Source organism: Apteryx mantelli, chromosome 5 (genome assembly GCF_036417845.1).
Source record: "Apteryx mantelli isolate bAptMan1 chromosome 5, bAptMan1.hap1, whole genome shotgun sequence".
Lineage (NCBI taxonomy): Eukaryota > Metazoa > Chordata > Aves > Apterygiformes > Apterygidae > Apteryx > Apteryx mantelli.
In genome coordinates this window covers 81,002,605-81,021,582 of record NC_089982.1, presented here as the reverse complement: position 1 = coordinate 81,021,582, position 18,978 = coordinate 81,002,605, and the positions used below count along the sequence as shown (strand labels likewise).

At 45.6% G+C, this 18,978-nt stretch overlaps 2 protein-coding genes across 2 annotated transcripts in view; one reads left to right on the top strand and one right to left on the bottom strand.

Moving 5' to 3' along the window:
* REEP1 (receptor accessory protein 1) overlaps positions 1 to 15,816 on the top strand; it is a 69,902-nt gene extending 54,086 nt beyond the window's left edge. Inside the window, exons 7-9 of the mRNA XM_067298363.1 lie at positions 647 to 682; positions 9,042 to 9,181; positions 11,878 to 15,816. Of these exons, the coding sequence (XP_067154464.1) occupies positions 647 to 682; positions 9,042 to 9,181; positions 11,878 to 11,949 (248 nt within the window). The 3' untranslated portion in view covers positions 11,950 to 15,816. The remainder of the gene's footprint in view (positions 1 to 646; positions 683 to 9,041; positions 9,182 to 11,877) is intronic.
* Positions 15,817 to 16,536: 720 nt separating this feature from the next.
* MRPL35 (mitochondrial ribosomal protein L35) lies at positions 16,537 to 18,619 on the bottom strand. Its single transcript, XM_067298360.1, has 4 exons — positions 18,557 to 18,619; positions 18,204 to 18,396; positions 17,175 to 17,319; positions 16,537 to 16,907 (listed from the first exon to the last, which is right to left on the bottom strand). The coding sequence occupies exons 1-4, from the start codon at positions 18,582 to 18,584 to the stop codon at positions 16,719 to 16,721; spliced, it is 555 nt and encodes a 184-aa protein (XP_067154461.1). The 5' UTR covers positions 18,585 to 18,619; the 3' UTR covers positions 16,537 to 16,718.
* Positions 18,620 to 18,978: the final 359 nt, after the last annotated feature.

The window sequence follows — 18,978 nt, the reverse complement described above, 5'->3', positions numbered from 1 at the left end:
CTGTTTCCTGAGATGCAAACCATCCGCAAGGTGAAGCTGTTAAGGCCACAAATTTTGTGAATACCTGTGAATCACCTGTATTTGCCCTGAAGGGTGCAATGCAATTCCCTTGGTTACTTTCATCTTTGTAGTAATTCCACTAAAATATAATCCCCACAAAACTCCTCAGCATGTTCCTGATTTAAGATCACGGGTCTATGAATAATATTCCTTCAGAAGCTGTGTGAATGGCTGCATCAGTGCCTGCAATAGAAGCCCTCTCTAAATCTACTGAAAAAATCCAGGCCCCAGTATCGCACCGTGTGTTTATTCTCATACACTTTTTTGTGCTGCATTACACATTGCTTATCCACGTTCCCAGCCCCCCTTAGTCAGAAGCTGTGTCTGTTTAGTGGTCTGAAAATAGAGCCAGGGAGCTGTATGTAATCCCAGCCTTAATACCCCTTAGGCACAGAGCCTTGGGTGAGTCACTTTGCGTTCCTGGGTCTGTGCTCCTCGCTAGTGAATCGAGAGAGTTGTTTCTTTACCGCACACAGGGGCCGTAAAGTCCTTTTCCTAACGGTTCGGTGGAGGGAGCGATGTTAAGAGTTTTCTGAGACATGCTAGTTGGGCACGATGAGGTCTTAACGCTCAGCTCCTCTTTCAGTGTGCACGTGTTGTGCAGTGTGCCGACTCCTCAGAGGTGAGTGCTGGATTTCCCGTGCCGTGACATCCACGCATCCCTTTCGGGCATGGCTGCCTTCCCCAGCCTGGCTTGCTCCTGCCGCTCTTACTCACTGGGTTTCCTAACACAGCGGGAACAGGCGAGGGGAAGGACAGGCTGCGAATGAGTTTGTAGCTGCGTGTGTGCTGATGGCAAGCGTTGCAGTGCTTTTCACCGTACTGACCTGCGTTACCAAGGCTGGGCAGTGTTTCTGCGGAGGAAAACCTCAGTCCCTTCTGTTCTAGAGGATGCACCGCTGTCACTGCTGCACCGGTTTAACTCCTCTCCCCTGTATACCCCAGGACTAGTGTAAAACGGCTGGGAACTCAGCAAGAGCAAACCTCCTTCAGTCCCAGCCCTGCTTTGCACCGTGCCCTACAGTAGGGATTGGCACGTGTTTCTGTATTGGTGGATTTACCCTAGCGCAGGATTCTCCCATGCGCAAGGGGCGTTTGTGTTTGGGACAGGCAGGATAAATAGGGCATGCCAGGAGAAGAGGATGGGGCTGCCAAGCAGGTTGGCTAGGGAGAAAGAAGCAGTCCTGACCCGCAGCATCTCACGTTGGTGGAAGCAAAAGACATCCTTAACTCACTCCTTTAGTACTCACCTTGTGTGCTCTGTGTTTATTTTGCACACTGGCAGCACCCTTGAGACGCAGCAGCGCAGGGACTGAAGGATCACAGCGCTGCCACCGCTTTGCAGCCACCGCGGCTGGCTCGTGTCACTTCCAGAGAAGCAGGGTGCGCGTTTCCCCTGCCTTGCTCCTGATGTGCCGTTCAGTGCTGTGCGGCGTTAATGCTCACAGCCCGCCTCCCTGGCTCCTTTCGCAGTGAGAGGTGGCAGACCAGCCCTCGTAACCGGTTTGTCACCCTCCCTTTGATCCTTTTCTGGTTCCTTGGCACTAGCACGGGTTGCAGTGAGCGTGCCACGGTGCAGGAAAGCGAAGACTGTTTAAAGTGGTATCTGTTCAAGCAGTCATTAAACACTTGTATTCACAGTACATTTTATTAGCACCCTTCTAATCTTAGCCTAAACTTATTTTTTTAGATTTGAATCCAAAGTGCTATTTATAAAAAGAATCACTTGAGTCCTTAAGTGCTTGATAGTCATGAGTTAACCTTAGGGAAGTCATTTAATGATGCTACAGCAGTAATCAGTCCAATGTGTTTACAAGTTGGGCCCAAAGTCGTGTTGGTCAGCATTAAATTGTGTACGCTGCCTTTCAGATTGGCTTTTCTTACTAATTTTTCTTTTTCCCCCAACATAATCGAGCCACTCGGATCATGTCAATAAGAATACGGCGAAGCTTTATCTCACAGTGGGTTCGTTCTGCCTCCGCAGGCCACCCTTGCTCCGTCTCCAAGGCAATAGATGCATTAATGCGCTCCCAGACAATGGCCTGCCGTTTAAAATGCTCTTTTGTAAGTGCAGCTTCGGTAGCTCGGAGAACTGCTCCCTGACTACGTAATGTCAATATATTTTCTCAACTCTGCGAAAAGCAGAGAGAAGAAAGAAGCTAAGTTAGTTTAGCTAAGACTGAGTTGTTCTAAACTATTGTTACCAATCTTTCTTTGCTACAAACTTTCGTGTAGCCAGTTTCAGAATACCAACATAAAAATACTCCTTGCCTCGTTCCCAAAGAATTTGCAATCTAAGTGGGCAGATAGTCAAGTCTTATCTCAAGCAGGAATATTAAAAGCTGTTTCAGAGCCATGATGCAGCCTTTTTGGCAGGAGCAGTTGCCTTAATGCTCTCGCAGGTGAAACTCAATTATTTCTCTCGCTGGCTGACTCATAAAAACCCACGCAGTTCTTGTAAGAGCACAGTCTGGTAGGAACAAAAGTGGCTGCCCTTGCTCCCTGTGTAATGTCATGAGGGGGCACTGGACAAGGAAAAATTTTGACCAAAACCGTGGTGGCTTCATAAGAAGGTGGCCTGCAGGTGTCATGGAGTATGCATTTACGCAGAGACTGAAGACGAGGCTAAGTGCGCCGTGGGATCAGCCCATACAGGAGCAGATCTGTCACTGTCCAAGGGCAGTGGACTCCTCTACCGCTGCCGACGTTTGTTTCGCAGAGGAGCTTTCTCGGCGCTGTCAGCTCGCTCGGGCTGGCCTTGCGGTGCGCACGTGACGGGGCACTGACACAGTTCAGGACATTCATCCCCCTTTGCTCTGGGCAGCTTCACTAAATGCAGGCATGTTCCACTGCGTATACTGAAATGTGTCTTCTTGACAGCTTCTGTGTCAGCTCTCCCTGCTTTTGTTCAGTGGTACAAAACTCCTCCCAGGGTCTTTACAAAAGCTTTTCATTTATTTCTCCTGTGTTCAAGCCCCGTGGAAAATCAGACGGCAGCATTAAGGAGCAATGATGCAATTACGTAAGAACCTTTTTCCCCTTCAGGAAGAATGGAATGAAAATCTCCAGTGAGAGCTGCTTGTCTTTAGACAGTGCCCAAATAAATGCTTAAATACTGGTCAGTGTTAAACAAGCTTGACTGGAACTTGCATTTAAGAAATCCCAAGTTTTATGTTCAATGGTATTATCTCCATTGACATCTCTCGAATGCTGTTGTAAAGATCTTTTGTGGCATGAGTGAGAGGGAGGCCCCACTTTAATCTTGGAAGAGAAGAAATATATCTAGAAGGTATTCAAGAAGCAGTGGTGCATCAGGAGAATGTTATGGCAACATATATTAGAGGGGGACATTTAATACTAAAATGTTGATCAAAGCCTCAGACAATGTACGAAATGTGCAAGGATGTTAGTGAGGAGTAGAACCGTTTTGTGCGGAAGCATCACGGGGTTGTGCTCCGTATCAGCGACTGATCCAGTAACACGCGTCTTTAGAGCTACAGCTCAGCGCTATCAGCCTGGCCAACGCGTTCAGTCAGTCATGCACAAGATGTTGTAGCATAAAGGCAGCTCCTGGAGATTTCGCAGCAAAATAACGTTGGCTCTTTTCCTGCATGTGGCTGATTTAGTCCCCTGAAGACCAGGTGACAGATCACGCACAATCAGCAATGCAGCTTAACAGGGACTTTAATGAGACATTCACTTAACCATGCTTTAAACAAGTCACCTTACTAGTATATTAGATGTATCCAACCCCTTCTTTGTGGTGTGTTACAAATTGCACCTAAGATTATTACAGTGGAAAGTACTTTTAAAAAAACTAACTAACTGACTTGTCATCAAAGGGTCGGTTCACAGGTCTCTGAATTAAAACAATTACGTGGTCTTTGGTTTCGCTTTTGTTCTTAGTCGATTTTGCTTTCAGCTCTTGTGCTGGAGATTTGCAGATTTTTTTCACCTTTCTTCACTGAAAAGAAAAAGAATCACTCCACTCAAGAAAAAAATGACAACTTCCTGTTGCTCTTTGTTCCTTAAAGCTTCCCTTTATTAAATGGTGAATCAGATTTTTTTCAGGGATAATTTGTAATGCCGATCTTCTGAATGAAAATTTGGGAGTTTCTCTGGGTATTTAAAAACATTTTAGTATGTATATCTTTGTTAATTTAGGGAAGGAAAATTTTTCATTTACATTTTAGCAACAGAAAGTTAAAACATACATTGCTGTTTAATGAACTCTGGTTCAACCACAGATGTTATGAATAGCCAACATGAAGATTTCTGTTCTCTGAAACAATATTCCTTCCCCTCTACACCCAAATGTTTTCCCCTAACAGTTTATTCTTTCCTTTTCTCCATGTAAATATTATGGGACTCTGATGTAAGTGTTACAGATTGCATGAGTTTTCATCTGAGGTGTTTGGAATAGAATAGCCCTTAACAATTTAATCATTTGTGGGATGTATTTTCATTAACTGATGACTTTGTGGATGACGTGATTAGACTTGTTTGCTTTGGTTGCACGTGACTTCAGCTTTGAAAAGATGAATCCTGCCTCTCTCTGTTTTGTGGCTGCTGGGCAGTGTGTGCTGGTGGAGTTGGCTGCTCCTAACTTCTTGGTTTGGCAATGAAAACTTTGGGGAAGGTACATGACTTGGGTCAGTGTCTTCTGGAAATGATGGCAAATTTGTCTTTGTTGCAGGGAAAAGAAGCTGATCACCATCGTAGAATAAATATCTGCTCTCTTTCTCTTACTAAGTGGTGTGCAAACCTCCTTATATGAAGGAAGGCTTAGCTTTGGAGTGACTTTGTTTTCCATTACAGTAATACAATACCTGGCTCCTCGGCCTGTATCATATGTGACTGTGATCTATCCCATTACCCCTGAGGAATTAAACTGAGGTGGCCAAGAAATATTGACCGGGAAAATAAGGGGGGTCCAGCTCCTCTCAAAAGTATTGGGGTGCCTGATTCTGGCTGCAAGTGCATTCAAGTTCAAATATTTCAGAGGATCTAGGTCAACGTCCTTTGCTCATTCATAATTTGACTGGACCAGGTCCTGCCCTCTGTTATACTGGTGTAAATCCAGAGTCACTCTGGATTTGCACAACAGTATAGATCAGAGACTAGTCAATAACAAACACCTCCTGAGAAAACAGCCTGCTACAGAATCTCATTTGTTATTGTAAAAAGAGTTTCACAAGTGAGACTGTTTAGCCCGTGTAGAATCGCAAAGATTAAAGATGACAAAGATCTGGCTCTCCATTTTCTTGTCAGTGCTGGGTTGTTCCCTGTGGTGCATTTAGTAATTTAGATCCAACTCTGCAAAGCACTTGAATGTCTGCTTTCATCAGGAAATGCACAGCTTCGAGGCCTCCCACACAAAGTGTTGGTTATATCGGTTCCCTTTGAAGGAATTAGGATAGGATCAGAAGAATTGGAATTAAGGGGTCCCTTTCTAAGCAGTCAGAGTCTGTCTTGCCTTAGAGAAGAGAGGAGTATAATCTGGTTTGGATCTGCTCCTGTGTGCAAAGATGTGGAGCTGTAAGTGTAACAGGGGGAGACACCCCAAAGCACACCCTGCTCTGACACGGGGAGTGAGAGTCTCTGACGCACAAGGGAGCCAGGGGAGGCATCTGGCGCACGTCCCATGCTTTCACACAGCCACCTCCTCCCTGGGAGACAGTCCCAGGGGCTGTCAGCTGCTTCCCCGAAGCTGTGCACACTGCTAGCTCTGCCACTTCTGAGACATCTGATAGTGGCCTGAGGGCCCAAGGCCCCCGATCCTAAAGAGGGCTCCTAGAAACACACAGGAGGTCACTCATGGCCAAGTGCTGCCCTCAAGAAGCCTGTGCCACCCCTGAGAGTGCTTTGCTCCTCAGCCTGCCCCTTGCCCAGAATCAAATCTTGGTGTCCCAGAACTTATCCATTTGCTTTAAGCCTTCATCCCTTTTCCCACTAATTCCTCACATGTGTGCTTGTTATTATGATTAATTCCCTGCTTTACATCTATTTTCTACTACAAAGGACCCACTGTCCTGATGCAGGAAAGTGTTGAATTTCAGTTTTATCCGGTAATGGCCCTGCTCATAGAAAACCAGCCTCAGAGTTGGCGCTAACTCATCGGCAGTCCTTCTGAGATAAGTTTGCTCCAGTCCCACTACAGTACCATGTTGTGGGCTCCACAAATGTAGGACAAAGTCTGACACCCCAAATCAATATGAGGATGGGATTGCTCACAACACAGGTGTCCTCTCTGAGTCAGCAGGGGAGAGGAAGCTTCCCTTCTCACTGAGTGTCTTAAAAGATGGGCCCTGTGTGTTCAAGATCTGCTCTGGTCCGTGGTCAGAGATGTAGTGGAAAGGCCTGGGATAGACCCTCTTCTTCCCTTTTCCAGTTCAGTAAGGTTGAAGCAAACCTGGTTTCCATTTGGCTAGTTTTTGGTGCCTCATCCACAATGAGATGAAGTAGGGAAGAAAAGGGTCTCAGCCTTATTTCCAGTGGACATTACAAAACCTTCTGCTGCAAGGGTCGAAGCAACATGCAGGCGGCTTGGCGACTGATCCATCCTCTGGGTCCTCAAGGGAGCAGCTCCTAGGCAGGGATATGACACTCAGCCTGATGGGAATTGTGGAAGAGCCTGCAGCAGGCCGTGTCTGTCCTGGAGACAGAGAAGACATGGATGGCAGGGCCATCTGGATAGCTTTTCTGCCCAGCACCCATTCAAAGGAGAGAATAATAATGAAGAAAGCGACGTACACTGGAAAAGCATGGGATTCCTGGAAACATTATCAGGGCTGATAGTTCCTTCTGTGCCCTTTTGCAGTGGAGCTGCTGGCTGGAGGATGAAGGGAATGGGGCACATCTGCCTGATCCTATATGTTCTCAGCTTTAGCTGCCTGTGTCTCCACAGTCTGATCACTGATCCTGCTGGATGCTCTGTCTAACGCTGGTTGTTCAACACCCCTTACTTCTCCTCTTAAATGTCCCTTTTTTTCCCTAGGGAAAGCCCTTGTCTGCTCAGAGGGGCACATGCCTGGGGATGTGCTGTTGGGCTTGTCGGACCCCGGTTGCATTCCTCTAAAAAGAACACGGCAAGGGGAACAAGATGGGATTTCCATTGCTGAAGGGTTGATGTTCATCCAGTGAGGAAATACATTCTCCCCTGCTTTCAGACTGGTTCTAATGCTGCTGAACTGGGGCTAAAAATAGTCCGTGCCACTGTGCAAACCTTGAATGAGGCAGTTTAAAGAAGTCCTGACCCATTTTTACTGATCTGGAAGCAGTCAAACTGCCCAAAGTCAGCTGGCCCCTGTCACTTCAGCCACAAAACTTGATCACCCAGCAGGGCAGGCCATGGGCTCTGCTGGCAGGAGAAGGCCTGGTGCAGTGGTCTGGCCCTTACTGCTTCACTGTGCTTGCACTGTATGTGTGCTAGGGTTGATCTGTGCGTTTTCAAAAGGCCCAGACGCTTACGGCAGGTGAACTACCCATCCAGCCTGCAGTCCATGCCTGAGGGACCTCTGGGGAAGAGAGCAGCTGGGAGCAGTCATATGAATTGGCGTCTGGGGTTGCATTTGGCCTACAGGCTGCAGATTTGGGCATCCTTGGTTTAGGCTGTGTTCAACGTCTGAACAAATCACATCTAAAGCCAACTTGACTTCATTTTCCTTGGCTCAGAGAGGCCCTGAGGACCAACTCCCACACCAGGAGGACCTAAGCTGGGCTTTCCCTGGATATCTCACTTCCCAAGTGAAAGGAGAAATAAAATGTCCCTGGACTGGTTTGCCATGTGGTCTAAAAAATATTTAGTGTTCTCCCCACAGTATAGTATTAGCACCACAGCCACATATAGAAAACCCCTAAATCAGCAGTTATCCCTGGCCTCTCTGCAATGTGAGTATCAGCATTTTCAGTACAACCGGGAAAAAGCCAACTTCCTGCTTTTCCTGAAAACCTGTGGTGGTGTATTCCAACCTAGCCATGCAAATGATGATAAAGGGGTAGAAACACAGGGTCAGTGGCCAGAGGATGGTGTGCGCTGCTCTCTGGAGTAGCAGCTACATCCTGTGGACTGAACACAGGCGCTGACAGCATTCAGCTGTTGACTTCAATTTGGAGAGAGCGCCAGTGACCTACTCTTGACTTGTGATGTTGCTGTAGGCAAATCACTTCCCCTTTCTCTCTCCATCCTCTTACTATAGTGTTCGGTCCAGTGGAGACTTGCTGTCAGTCTGAGACATGAAGTACAAAGCACTATTTTATATGCGTACTTACAGAACAGTCTTAAGTAGAGAGCCAATAATTGTGATTAATGCCATCTGAACAGCAACGCTTCCACTCCTGAGATGTTTCAAAATGGAAGAAGCATAATTGTCAATTTAACTAAGAAAGCTCCAGCCCTGCTGATAAGAAACTGTCTGCAGAGGTGCAGGAAGCTTCATCTGGTTAACTTCAGTGGATCTTAAATTGGGCATTTGGCTTGAATTCTCTCAGTTTCAGGTGAGTCAGTGCTGCTGTGCTTAGCTCTGCATATTTCCACATCCAAAGCAGCCATCTCCCTACTGTCCACAGAGCTTCAGCTCTCATTTGGTGTCTTCCGGAGAACACTCCTTCTGGAAGCAGTAGATGCAGGAACTATGGATGAGATTGGCAGTTCAAGAGATCTCATTTATCCCTGAGCCAAACATAAAAAAAATCTGCTAATGGAGTCAAAAGCCAGAACATCAGAGGCTGTGAATTTAGTCTAAATTCTATGTAAAATAATCCAAATAGAGCTTACAATGGATTCAAAACTAGGGTCTTTTGATTTCTAACCCCACAACTGCTATTACTAGAGTGTGATGTGTGAACTTTCTGTCTATTAATCCCTGGAAGATGCATGGCTTTGCAGTGAGATGGGGTTTGGTGGAACGTGAATCAAACTATCGCTGACCTTCCTCATCCTTTGTCTTCACATTTAGACTGTAAATGGCCATGTTAATTAGATGTGGACAATAAGTATGAAAAGCCACGTGAGGCAAACTGTGAAACAAAAGGCTTTGTGTTCTCAGATGATGAAGAGAATGATTTACTGGATTGTTCATCCATGAACAAAAAGCCCAAAAAGAAGGATCGACCTCTGGAGGTACTTCCATATTGTCAAGGCTGTCTCCTATGAGGTTCCTTGAATGTCCAGCTGAACTCTTTGGCATAAAAACACTGACTCTAAGCAATGTACTTCTAGTCTTCCATGGGTGGGTCTTGCTATGGGTACACTTATTTTTCCACATGTGTGGGTTCCCTGATCAAAGCTGGAATTTGGTGCATGTGGAGATAATAGTTACAGAGAGCTTCAGAGATGTATTTGAATTGCAAAATTTGGATCTAGCTCTAAACCATGTGCTAATGCGGAGGTATTTCAGTGAGAAGTTTTGGATACCAACCATTAGGTGGTTTTTCATTTCCATAGAGGAAAATATGTTCTCATCCCTGAGGCGGGATAATTGTGGTGAGAACAGCCAGAAGCCACAGCCAGAGAGCTCATAATTCAGAGCCTGGTCCCTCTTGCTTCAGTACACACTTAGCCAAACCCCACTGAAATCAGCAGGAGTTTTTCCAGTGACTTCAACAGGTTTTTGAATCAGGGACTGTGTTAGCAAGTGTGGTTTAATTTGCTACAAAGATACAAAAAGAGCTGAAGGAGAGCAGATCTCATATTTTGGCTTGCCCAAAAGAATTTTAGCATCATTTTGTTACGGAGGAGATACAACCTCTGTGAGAGATGCTGTAGGTGAAGAATCCTTCCAGATCTGGGTGGTGGTGGAAACGGAGCCACTGAATGTAACTCTCAGACTCAAGAGGGAGATCTCCACCATGGGTAAGCGGGATTGCTCCACCTTCCCTCGGCTCGGTGTGAGAGTGTGGGAGCGGTGTGGTTCAGTCAGCGGTTCTGTGTTGTTCTAATGGGTTTTTATTTCTGCTACTTGCAGCTTCTAAGATCACCAGTGTAAAAGGAGCGTTGAAATCCTTACATGTCCCACCGTTAGTTACACTCCTTATTTATACCCAGCGTTGCTTTCGACAGCCTTGGCCCTGCTGCAGGGACAGGATGTAGATGCCCCAGCAGGGACCCCACCTGTCCAAGGGTTCCTGCTCTGATGGCTGTCACCAACAGCTGGGCTGATCTGTTGTTACCATGAAAAGGTGGTGCCTCTGTAGCTACTCTCAGTGCTACCAAGTGGCCTCCCAGAGGAGGCAGAGCTATTTGTTCCCAGTGTAGAAGCTAATGTGTAGTTAATGGCTGCTTTGCTGTAAGGGTGGACTGGCTGCCCAAGGAGCAGCCTTCTCCCAGGCTATGGGAGGTACCAGTCCAGGGGTCAAGCTGTGTCCCAGGGCTCCTGGTTTGCAGGTGGTGACTCGGAGTCAGCAGTTATGGAGTCTGGTGGTGCAGGATTGCTGACTGCCATGCACAGGAGCTTTGTTCCTCAGCCGTTCTCCAGCTGGGCCTTTCTGGATGGAGCCACCCACCCTGGTGTGTTGAGCTCTTTGGTGATTCACAGTGGGGACCTGGGTAGAAATTCAGGCTTGGAAGCTGGGTGGCTTTGGATTAATCCCTTCTCTGCCAGCAGCTTCTTTTGTTTATGGGCAAGCGAGCTGGAGTCTAAACACAACTTCACTGTGCTGCAGTTCCTTATTTGTATGAATGTTTATACCTGGCTACATCACAAGAATGCAGCCTGATCGTGGATTGGAAAGTCCTCTAAAATAGACATGATTAAGTCTTCATTTATGAATGGTAAGATGCTGCCATAGTCTCACAGGTAAATAGGTTTATGCTGTTAATGAAAACAAGGCTTTGGATATGTATGTAAATGAAGCGGAATGGCTTACCAGGCCTTGTGGTGTTACATGATGCTGCGACAGGCATCTCCATTCAGAATTTATGCTCCTCTCTAACGGCCTGTAACAACTTTTTTGTGCATCTCACAAGACACAATGCCGTGCCAAGTGCACGCTGCTGATAAGGGCTTCTCTGTTTGCTACTCTAGCTAATTTCTGTCTCTCAGTCTGTACAGTCTGGGGTTAATCAGAGTAAACAATTTCAAGGAGTGGGTCTGGCTTCTCCTCTTGGGCGTTCAGTGGCTCTCCTCAGATTGGCCTGCGAGTCATGCTGTGAGTTGCCTGCCTGCTACTCTCTGCAGCAGCTAACTGCGAGGCAGAATTGCAATAGTTCTCTTTAAAAAATCTCAAATGAGTGTCTGGCCTTTCTGCCGGGTGAGGAAGCCCTGCTGGCTATTTGGTGGGCACTGGCAGGCATCACTGGATTATAGTAAGACTGAGGTGATGGAGATCTTTCAGAAGAGCTCTGCCTTGTGAAAATTCAGGCCCGGGTTGTTCCACCTTGGGGACCCCTTCTGGTTTGTAGTGTCCCAATGAGCTGTACCCTCAGAGATGCTGGAGCTGCCCTGGACATCCCAGGGAGGGCTGGGAAACACTACATTTGGCTTTCTACCACCAATTTGCTTTCTTGATCCAAGGGCTGCTGTAAATTGCACCAACGTGACCTGGCTCCTTAGCCCGTTGCATTATTAGCAACCTTTAGCCATGCTTTTTACCAAGTGCCAGAGGGGCAGGTGGTGGTGGTGTAACCTGGATAAAGGCCTACAACAGTTTTCTTAAAAGGGGTAAGTAATCCTCAGTTGGTCATTTATTAATGATCTTCAGGGCTAAGGATCTGCTTCTCTCTTCACGTCTGAAACAGGATAATTACCACAGAGGCACCACGTAAAGAACAACCTTTTTCCTATGGCGCTAATGAAGTTTTCTCTTACTTTTCTGCAGGCACCGCCTAGGACCCTTAGATCTCGCTTCAGGAAGAAAAGTACCTCGTCCTCTGCCACTGAAGCAATGTGAGTGCAATGAGCCGATAGCACCAAGATCCACAGAATGTCTCTCTTCTGCCTTAAAGAGCTACATGTTAATAATGTAGAAAACAGCAGTGGGATGGATGTGCTTTGATGTACAGCATTGTAGACATGGCCTTTCTCTCTCCTCTCTCTGTACTCTTCTGTTAAACGCTTCTACATGCATTTGTCCGCAACACAGTTAGGACAATCTGACAGACCCCTGCAGAGTACGAGTCCTTGTTTCGTTCGCAGAATAGACACCCATTCACGCTATTCCTGTAAGGCCGTACCTTTATAATTCTTACTTGTGTCTGCATAGCTCTAGCTCTGTGAATGCACAGTAAAAACAGAACTGATCAATTGCTCACGATGATGCATTGACAGTGTATTTACTTATGGCTTTATCATTAATGAAGTGGATTTGCAGAAGCCATGGATTTCTCTTCCCTCCCTTCCTCCTCAAGACTGTGAGTGATATAGCAAATGTTGAATTATTTTGACTGTACAAATGCCCATGATTCATTAGCGAAAGCTGAGCTGCAACTCCATTTCTCTTTCTGCAAATCAATCACACGTATTCTGAGAAAATCATTGTGCTAAAAATGTAGAGACAGAACCACTTAGAGAGGATGAGGAAGAGATGCACAAGAGAAAATTAATGGTTTCAGCAATGTAATGAAGGGGGAGTCTTAATTTTGATCAGCCTGAGCCAAGAGAGTATTGTGTGGAAAATGATGGAGGCTAGAAGAACTAGATCGTATTGCTTGTCGCAAATGTTCTACTGCCAATTTTAAAGCCTGAGCAAGCCAGGCTCGTAATAGCTGCAGCAACAGAATTTAGAATGACTTTAGTGACTTATTTCCAGGGGAAAAATGCACCTTTCTCCCCGGCATGTACCAATGTCAGCTCCAGTGTTCTGCTTTCCTGGTGTGGTGCTGGAGTTTTCCTTACACGAGCGGAGCAGGGCACTGGGTCTGAGCTTCCTTTCGAGGCCTGCAGTTTTGCCTGTAGCATGGAGTTTGGTTAGAATCACAAGAACCAGATTGAATGGTGTATTTGTATCCATATATAAATGAGAAATATAAAAGAAGAGGAAAACGTTGTAGGATTTGTGTATTTGTGCTTCAAGTTGGTGTCTCTTGTAAGTGTTAAGCATGTGAAATTCACACATACGTTAATTACGTGACTCTTTGTGTTTGCTCTTGGACCTATCTTATAGACTAGAGAAACATTTAGCATTACGTAGAAGTGCCATCACTAATGGATCAATACACGGACTTGATTAGGAACAGTACTGTTAATCTTGTGCAGGTGCAGCAGTCCAGGATGCCAGTAGCCGGTTGGAGTGTATCAGGCTCAGAAATAAATCTGAAGTGGCCTTTAAAAACTTTTCTCTGCCGGGTATGCATCCATATCCCAGCTGTCCCTTTCTAATGCATCCTCGAGGTTTTCCCCAGAGCTTCCAGAGTACGTGGGGAAGAAGAAATAAACTATGTGCACACACAAATGTTATCTGACCTGGCTAGGAAGTGGAAAAAACAAACGTATTTCCTGTGTCTGCCACAATATTTGGCCCCATTACCTGAGAATTTTATTTTCTTTACATGTGCTAATTCAATCATATTTTGAAATGGATAGGAAGGAAAAAGTTTTCAGAAGGTAAACTGAAAACAAAATCTGTCTAAATAGCAGTTACAAAAGAGTCAGTCCTTAGAAGATACACAGCAAAAGCTTTGAGGAGCTAACCTTGCGTGTTTTATTTTTAAGCAGCTTTAGAGTTTATTTGATTTTTTTTGGCGAACATTAAAAAGAAATAGAAAAACTGCTTGCAGTGTTAGCAGAAAATAAAATCCTGTTGCAAGCAAGCTATGTTTCCCTGCTATGCAATAGGCTGCCATAAGATAAAAAAGCTGACAAGTTTGCACTCAATTATGCCAAAAAAATAAAAACATAGAGCTACATAACATCTGACAAATTCTATTCTCAGACACGCTGTATTAACATTGATTCTCACTAAAATTATTAAATGTGCGTCTAATCTGCTGTTTTACTGTAAACTTGACTGTTTAGATTTTATTAAGTGCTGAGGTGAAATTGTTGACAAGGGAGTTGCCTTATATCTCTCAAAACATTCACTGTATAAATGAGAAAAAAAAGACTTTTCATATCTCTGGCAGAAATGTATTAATTTATCAACTGAGCTGTATATTTGTGTATAGATAGATAGACAGGAAATGTGAATGCCTAAACACGTACACTTAGTGCTGTAGTGTTCTGTATACAGAATAGAGTGGTCATTCGCTTTTAATTCCTCATATTCCACACACAGGTTGTTTACAGATGTTGCCCCAAGTTTGTCATTTTACTACTTGGCTATTGCATTTATTTAGAATAAACACCAGACGTGAAGTTTTTTGTTCCAGTTTTTCTCTGTAGTCTCTGCCAGGGAACAAGCCTGATTCAGCGAGTCGCCTTCCTACTCTGATGCTGACCCCTCGTGGCGAGCCAGAGTTTGCAAACCTCCATCAGAGAGAGGATTCCCGGGTGGCCGGATCCTTAGGCACGGATTCACGGGAAAGCAATGCCTAGCTTCCTCCCACCTCAGCCTGTGACTGTTAGCTCTGCAGCTTGCGGATTACTCACTCCTCAAAGCAAGCAATCGCTCAGCTGATGGCTTAGAATAGCTACAGAGCTGGGATTCGCGGGGTTAAGCAAGAAAAGCCTGTTAACAGAGGCTGTCAGGCAGCTGGCCTCTACCATCATTCCTGTGGAGCAGACACCACCTTCCGACTTCTCAGCAGATGGCCTGGAACATATAACCTTAAGAGTTATAGGTCAGCCCTAAAAAAAGACAAGCTTAAATCAGGATAAGGGTGGTCTCACATGAAATGCTCATTATTGCATGCAAATAAAATCGAGGCTTTGAAGGTAAGGAAACTGCAGCTGAAGACGTTCTGGGGTAAACAGGCCTCTAAGTTACCTCACCACAATACCATAAAACCACCTCAATTATAAACAGAATAAACTTGGAGCAGCTCACTGCAACCCTCCGTGCCCCCTTTCTCCTCTTGGGGCCAGCATCAGTGCAGTTGCGGTGGTTGCCAACTGCTGAATCAGGGTCATGCCAAATACAGACAAGAAAGACTTCATGTCGAATCACTGTAACCTTGAAATAATCCTGGATCAATCTAAATTGTATAAGTGCAAACCCAGCACAAAAGGAAAGGAAAATCAGGTTATTTGTTCCTAAAGGGAGGGGAGAAAGCTGCTTAGAGAGATATAATGCTCCTTAGCCTCATGTAAACAACCTGCTGCCTCTGACTGCTCTCTGAAATAAGTGTTCTCCTGTAGTATCGAAATCTATGTACTTGTGACTGAATGCTTGTTAATCACGGTCTCCTTCTTGCTGTTTGTTCCGGGTACCAGTTTTGCATCTAGCACCATATTTGAAGTAGCAGAGAACACTATGTTGGGATTTGCATTTATACAAACTATTTAAGAATCATAACTGTGCACTTCATGTGATTTCTTTCTGTGGTCAGTAGAAGAGATCTGTGATGAAATAGTAACTTAATGCCTCACCAGGATGGACATTACAACAGTATTCCAAAGGTTGATGTTTTGCTGGCTTTGTTATACTGCTCGATATACATCTTGAATAAAGTCTTAATCTTTTCTTTTAAAAAATAAAGAAGAAAACATCTTTATTCTGTTCAATGTATCTGGCAGGCCAGAATAATTACTTTTATTGCTGTATTATTTTTATCTCAATTCTGGCTAACTGTATATAGATGTATTCACTAAGTGCTGCATGTCCTTCAGAACTTTTCTCTGTATTATGAACTGGAAAAAATACAGCTACTGAACACTCTGAGTAACCAGTGAATTCATTGACTTTGTAGAGAAAGCCCATGATCTAGCCCTTGCCAAAACCAGAAACTAGTCACATCTCACACTGCAAAAGGACTCTGTAATAAATCCTTCCATACATAAATGTGATCAGAGATATGCAATATGCAGTGTAGGGTATAATTATGCTTAAAGAAAGAGCAAGTGAGAAAATATTCAGAATTGACTGCTTGAGGGTGTAGAGTAGGACCCAAAGAATCTATTCTACTATTCAAAAATAACACAAATAGTAAACTTTGAGTCCTGTAAAGAAGTTCTGTAATTAAATTTGGCTAATACTTTTTTTTTTTTAAATCAGTTATCAAAGCTACATGTAACCACGCAATGCCTGTTTTTCTGTGCTCCCCCCCATGGGAGACATGGCGGCAGTCTATCTGGTACTGTAACAGGCAGCAGTGCTGAAGTGGGACCCTCCTCTCCCTTCTCCCCTTCTGCAAGGGAACTCCATTCGGGGAGCTACCAATAGGTATGGACATAGCAAGAAATATCCCAAAGTTATCTAAACATGTTTCTTTAGAAAATTTTAAAGTTTAGTATGTTTAATTTTTCACTGTCTTTCAGTAATGTTTAAACTGTGTTCATCCACATACGTGTTACACACACTCACAAGAATTTCAACCAAGAGACTTCAGAACATGTAGGTGACCTGACCTCTGCTAAGTAAAATACAAGTTACTGCTCAAAATATTCTTGAACATCCCTTTATTTTGGCCACTGAGACTCATAATTTTGTCCAGATGATATAGGCATATTTATTCATAAAATTAACAGGCATTACAGATTTACCTTTGGAAATAGATAAAGGAGACATATTCCATATAACATCACCTGTTTCCTAGAGGGATGCAAAAATGAAACAAAAGATTTCTACATATGAAGATTTGTGCGATCATGATACTTCTGATAGGGATCATCAACGTACCAATTTCTTCTCTTCCAGAAAGAAGTGGTCATTTTATCTAGCAGTTTACATTGTGTTTTGTTGCACAGCACTAGCTCTCTCAAGCGCTTTTTCTGGGCAGCTGACTTTTTCCACAATTTTTTCTTGTAACCAGCCTGTCAGAAGACAATACATGAAAGAATTTTAAGGCGGATTGCTGCATATACAAATATAGTAATACTGCTAAGCAAACCAGAACAAATCATTCTGCTTTCAGGAAGTCAAGAGTCTGTATTTTTTTGTTATTTTTTAAACTTCCATACTAGCTACTTCTTTCTAACAGAAAGGAGGACAATTAGCCCACCATCTGTAAAGAACAAGCACTTTACAAGAAGTGTAAAGATCATTTAAAAAAAAAAAGAAAAAAAAAAAGAAAGTCTTACCTTTCTCCTTACCCAAAGACCATTGTGCAGTCGGAGAAACCTATCAGTCACAGCTTTCACGGTTTTCCTCTTTCCATTTCTCAAGCTGCAATATGTGAGAGTCCTCACTGGCTGCTGAAGTATACTTGGAAGTAGAAATGTGACACTACAGGAAAAAAAATGGGGAAAAATAAACAGGAATAAAATATCTTTTCCCTAAAATTAATCACCGGATTTTTCACATAATGAGAAAGCAGCTCTGACTTGTTTGAAGAAGTTTAAGAGCAGCTGAGCTAACATTACAATACACCATTTAATGGATGTGTACATATCAACACTCAAACTGCACAGCTGAACTCTAGCTAAAATTAATCTCGAAGTCATTGTTCCATAAAAAAAAGCTTTCTCATCTATTAAAGATGTAATTAAAAACTCAAGGATAAGCATAAAAGTGTTAGAATATTAACATTCTGCAAATTTAATGAGCAAGAGAAACAATGCCGATTATAACAACAAGCCTAATTGTAAAGCAAAGCGTATGTATGCAAAGCATATTCCATTTTGCATCCTCTTTCAAGCTTTATGCTTTTAACAGAAGTGGGAGACTTCAGATTAAAATACAGTCCTGTTTGCAGCAGTAAAAAGCAGTACAAGAAAATTTCCAGAAAATAAGGAGGAAAGTGCTTTTTCACCTCAGTGTTAAAGAGGAGCTGGAGTTTGGTCAAAATTTAGATTTATTACTAAAATATTTTTTCTCGTGACCTTGCCCATGTTAACGGCTCTCTTTTGGTTCCCTCCTGCTGATTTAGCAGTAGCTCAAGTTGTTTTGATAAATATTAGATAGAAATTAAGACGTCAGCCGAGGGCCCTGGTCTCGTCCCTCCATCGCTCTCCCAACCCAGCCCAACGCCGGGAAACACCACGGGAAATATTAAACACAGCGCAGCGAGCGCCGACTGCCGCTGGACCTCACGCAAACCTCCTCCTCCTCCTCCGACTTTCCTCCGGCGCGGGACGTGCGCGCAATGCCCGCCGGCGGCCAGGCCGTACCTGCTGAGGACGGAGGGGGCCCCCGCGCCGGGCGGCCTGACACACGGCAGCAGCAGTGTCTTCACGGCAGCCGCTACGGGCGCCCGCGCTCGTCCGCCGCTCGGCGCGGAGAGGCCCGACGCCAGCGGGGCGCTGCGAGGGCGGCCGAGCGCCAGCGGGGCCGCGGCCCAGGCCCGCAGCGGCCGCAGCAGCCCTGCGGAGAGAAGAGCGTGAGGGGAAGCGGCGGCTCCGGCCCGCCCCGCGCTGCCATTTCGAGGGCCCGGCGCCCCGCCACCCCCGCCAACATGGCCGCTCCGCTCCGCTCCCCTCAGCCGCGAGCGCAGCGCGCGCAGCCCCCGCCAGCCGCCACCCACCCGCCAGGGCGCCCCGCGCCGCCGCCATCGCCGCGCGCCTCCCGGCTACGGCGGCCGCCGAAGGACACGGGGCGGGGCGGGGCGGGGCGGGCGCGCCCCCCTGGCCCCGCCCGGCGGCCGCGCTGCCCGGGGCGGCTCCACAGCTGCTTGAAGCCACCGCGTTTGCGCGAAAAATGACACGGGGGCCCGGCCCCTCCCCATCCCCCGCCGCCCAGGAGCGCCTCTTCCGTTCCCGCCGGGGCGCTTGTGTAGCGCTGCCTACGTGCTTTCTTCCTGGGGACCCGACAGATTCCACACCGGGGCTACGAGCGCACCGCACTGCTGCTCAGTGAGCTCTGTTAGGGCTGCGCAGCAGCGGCCCCGCCGCCACGGGGCCGCCGACCTGCCGCGCCCCTGCGCATGCGCCACCCCGCCAGGCTTCG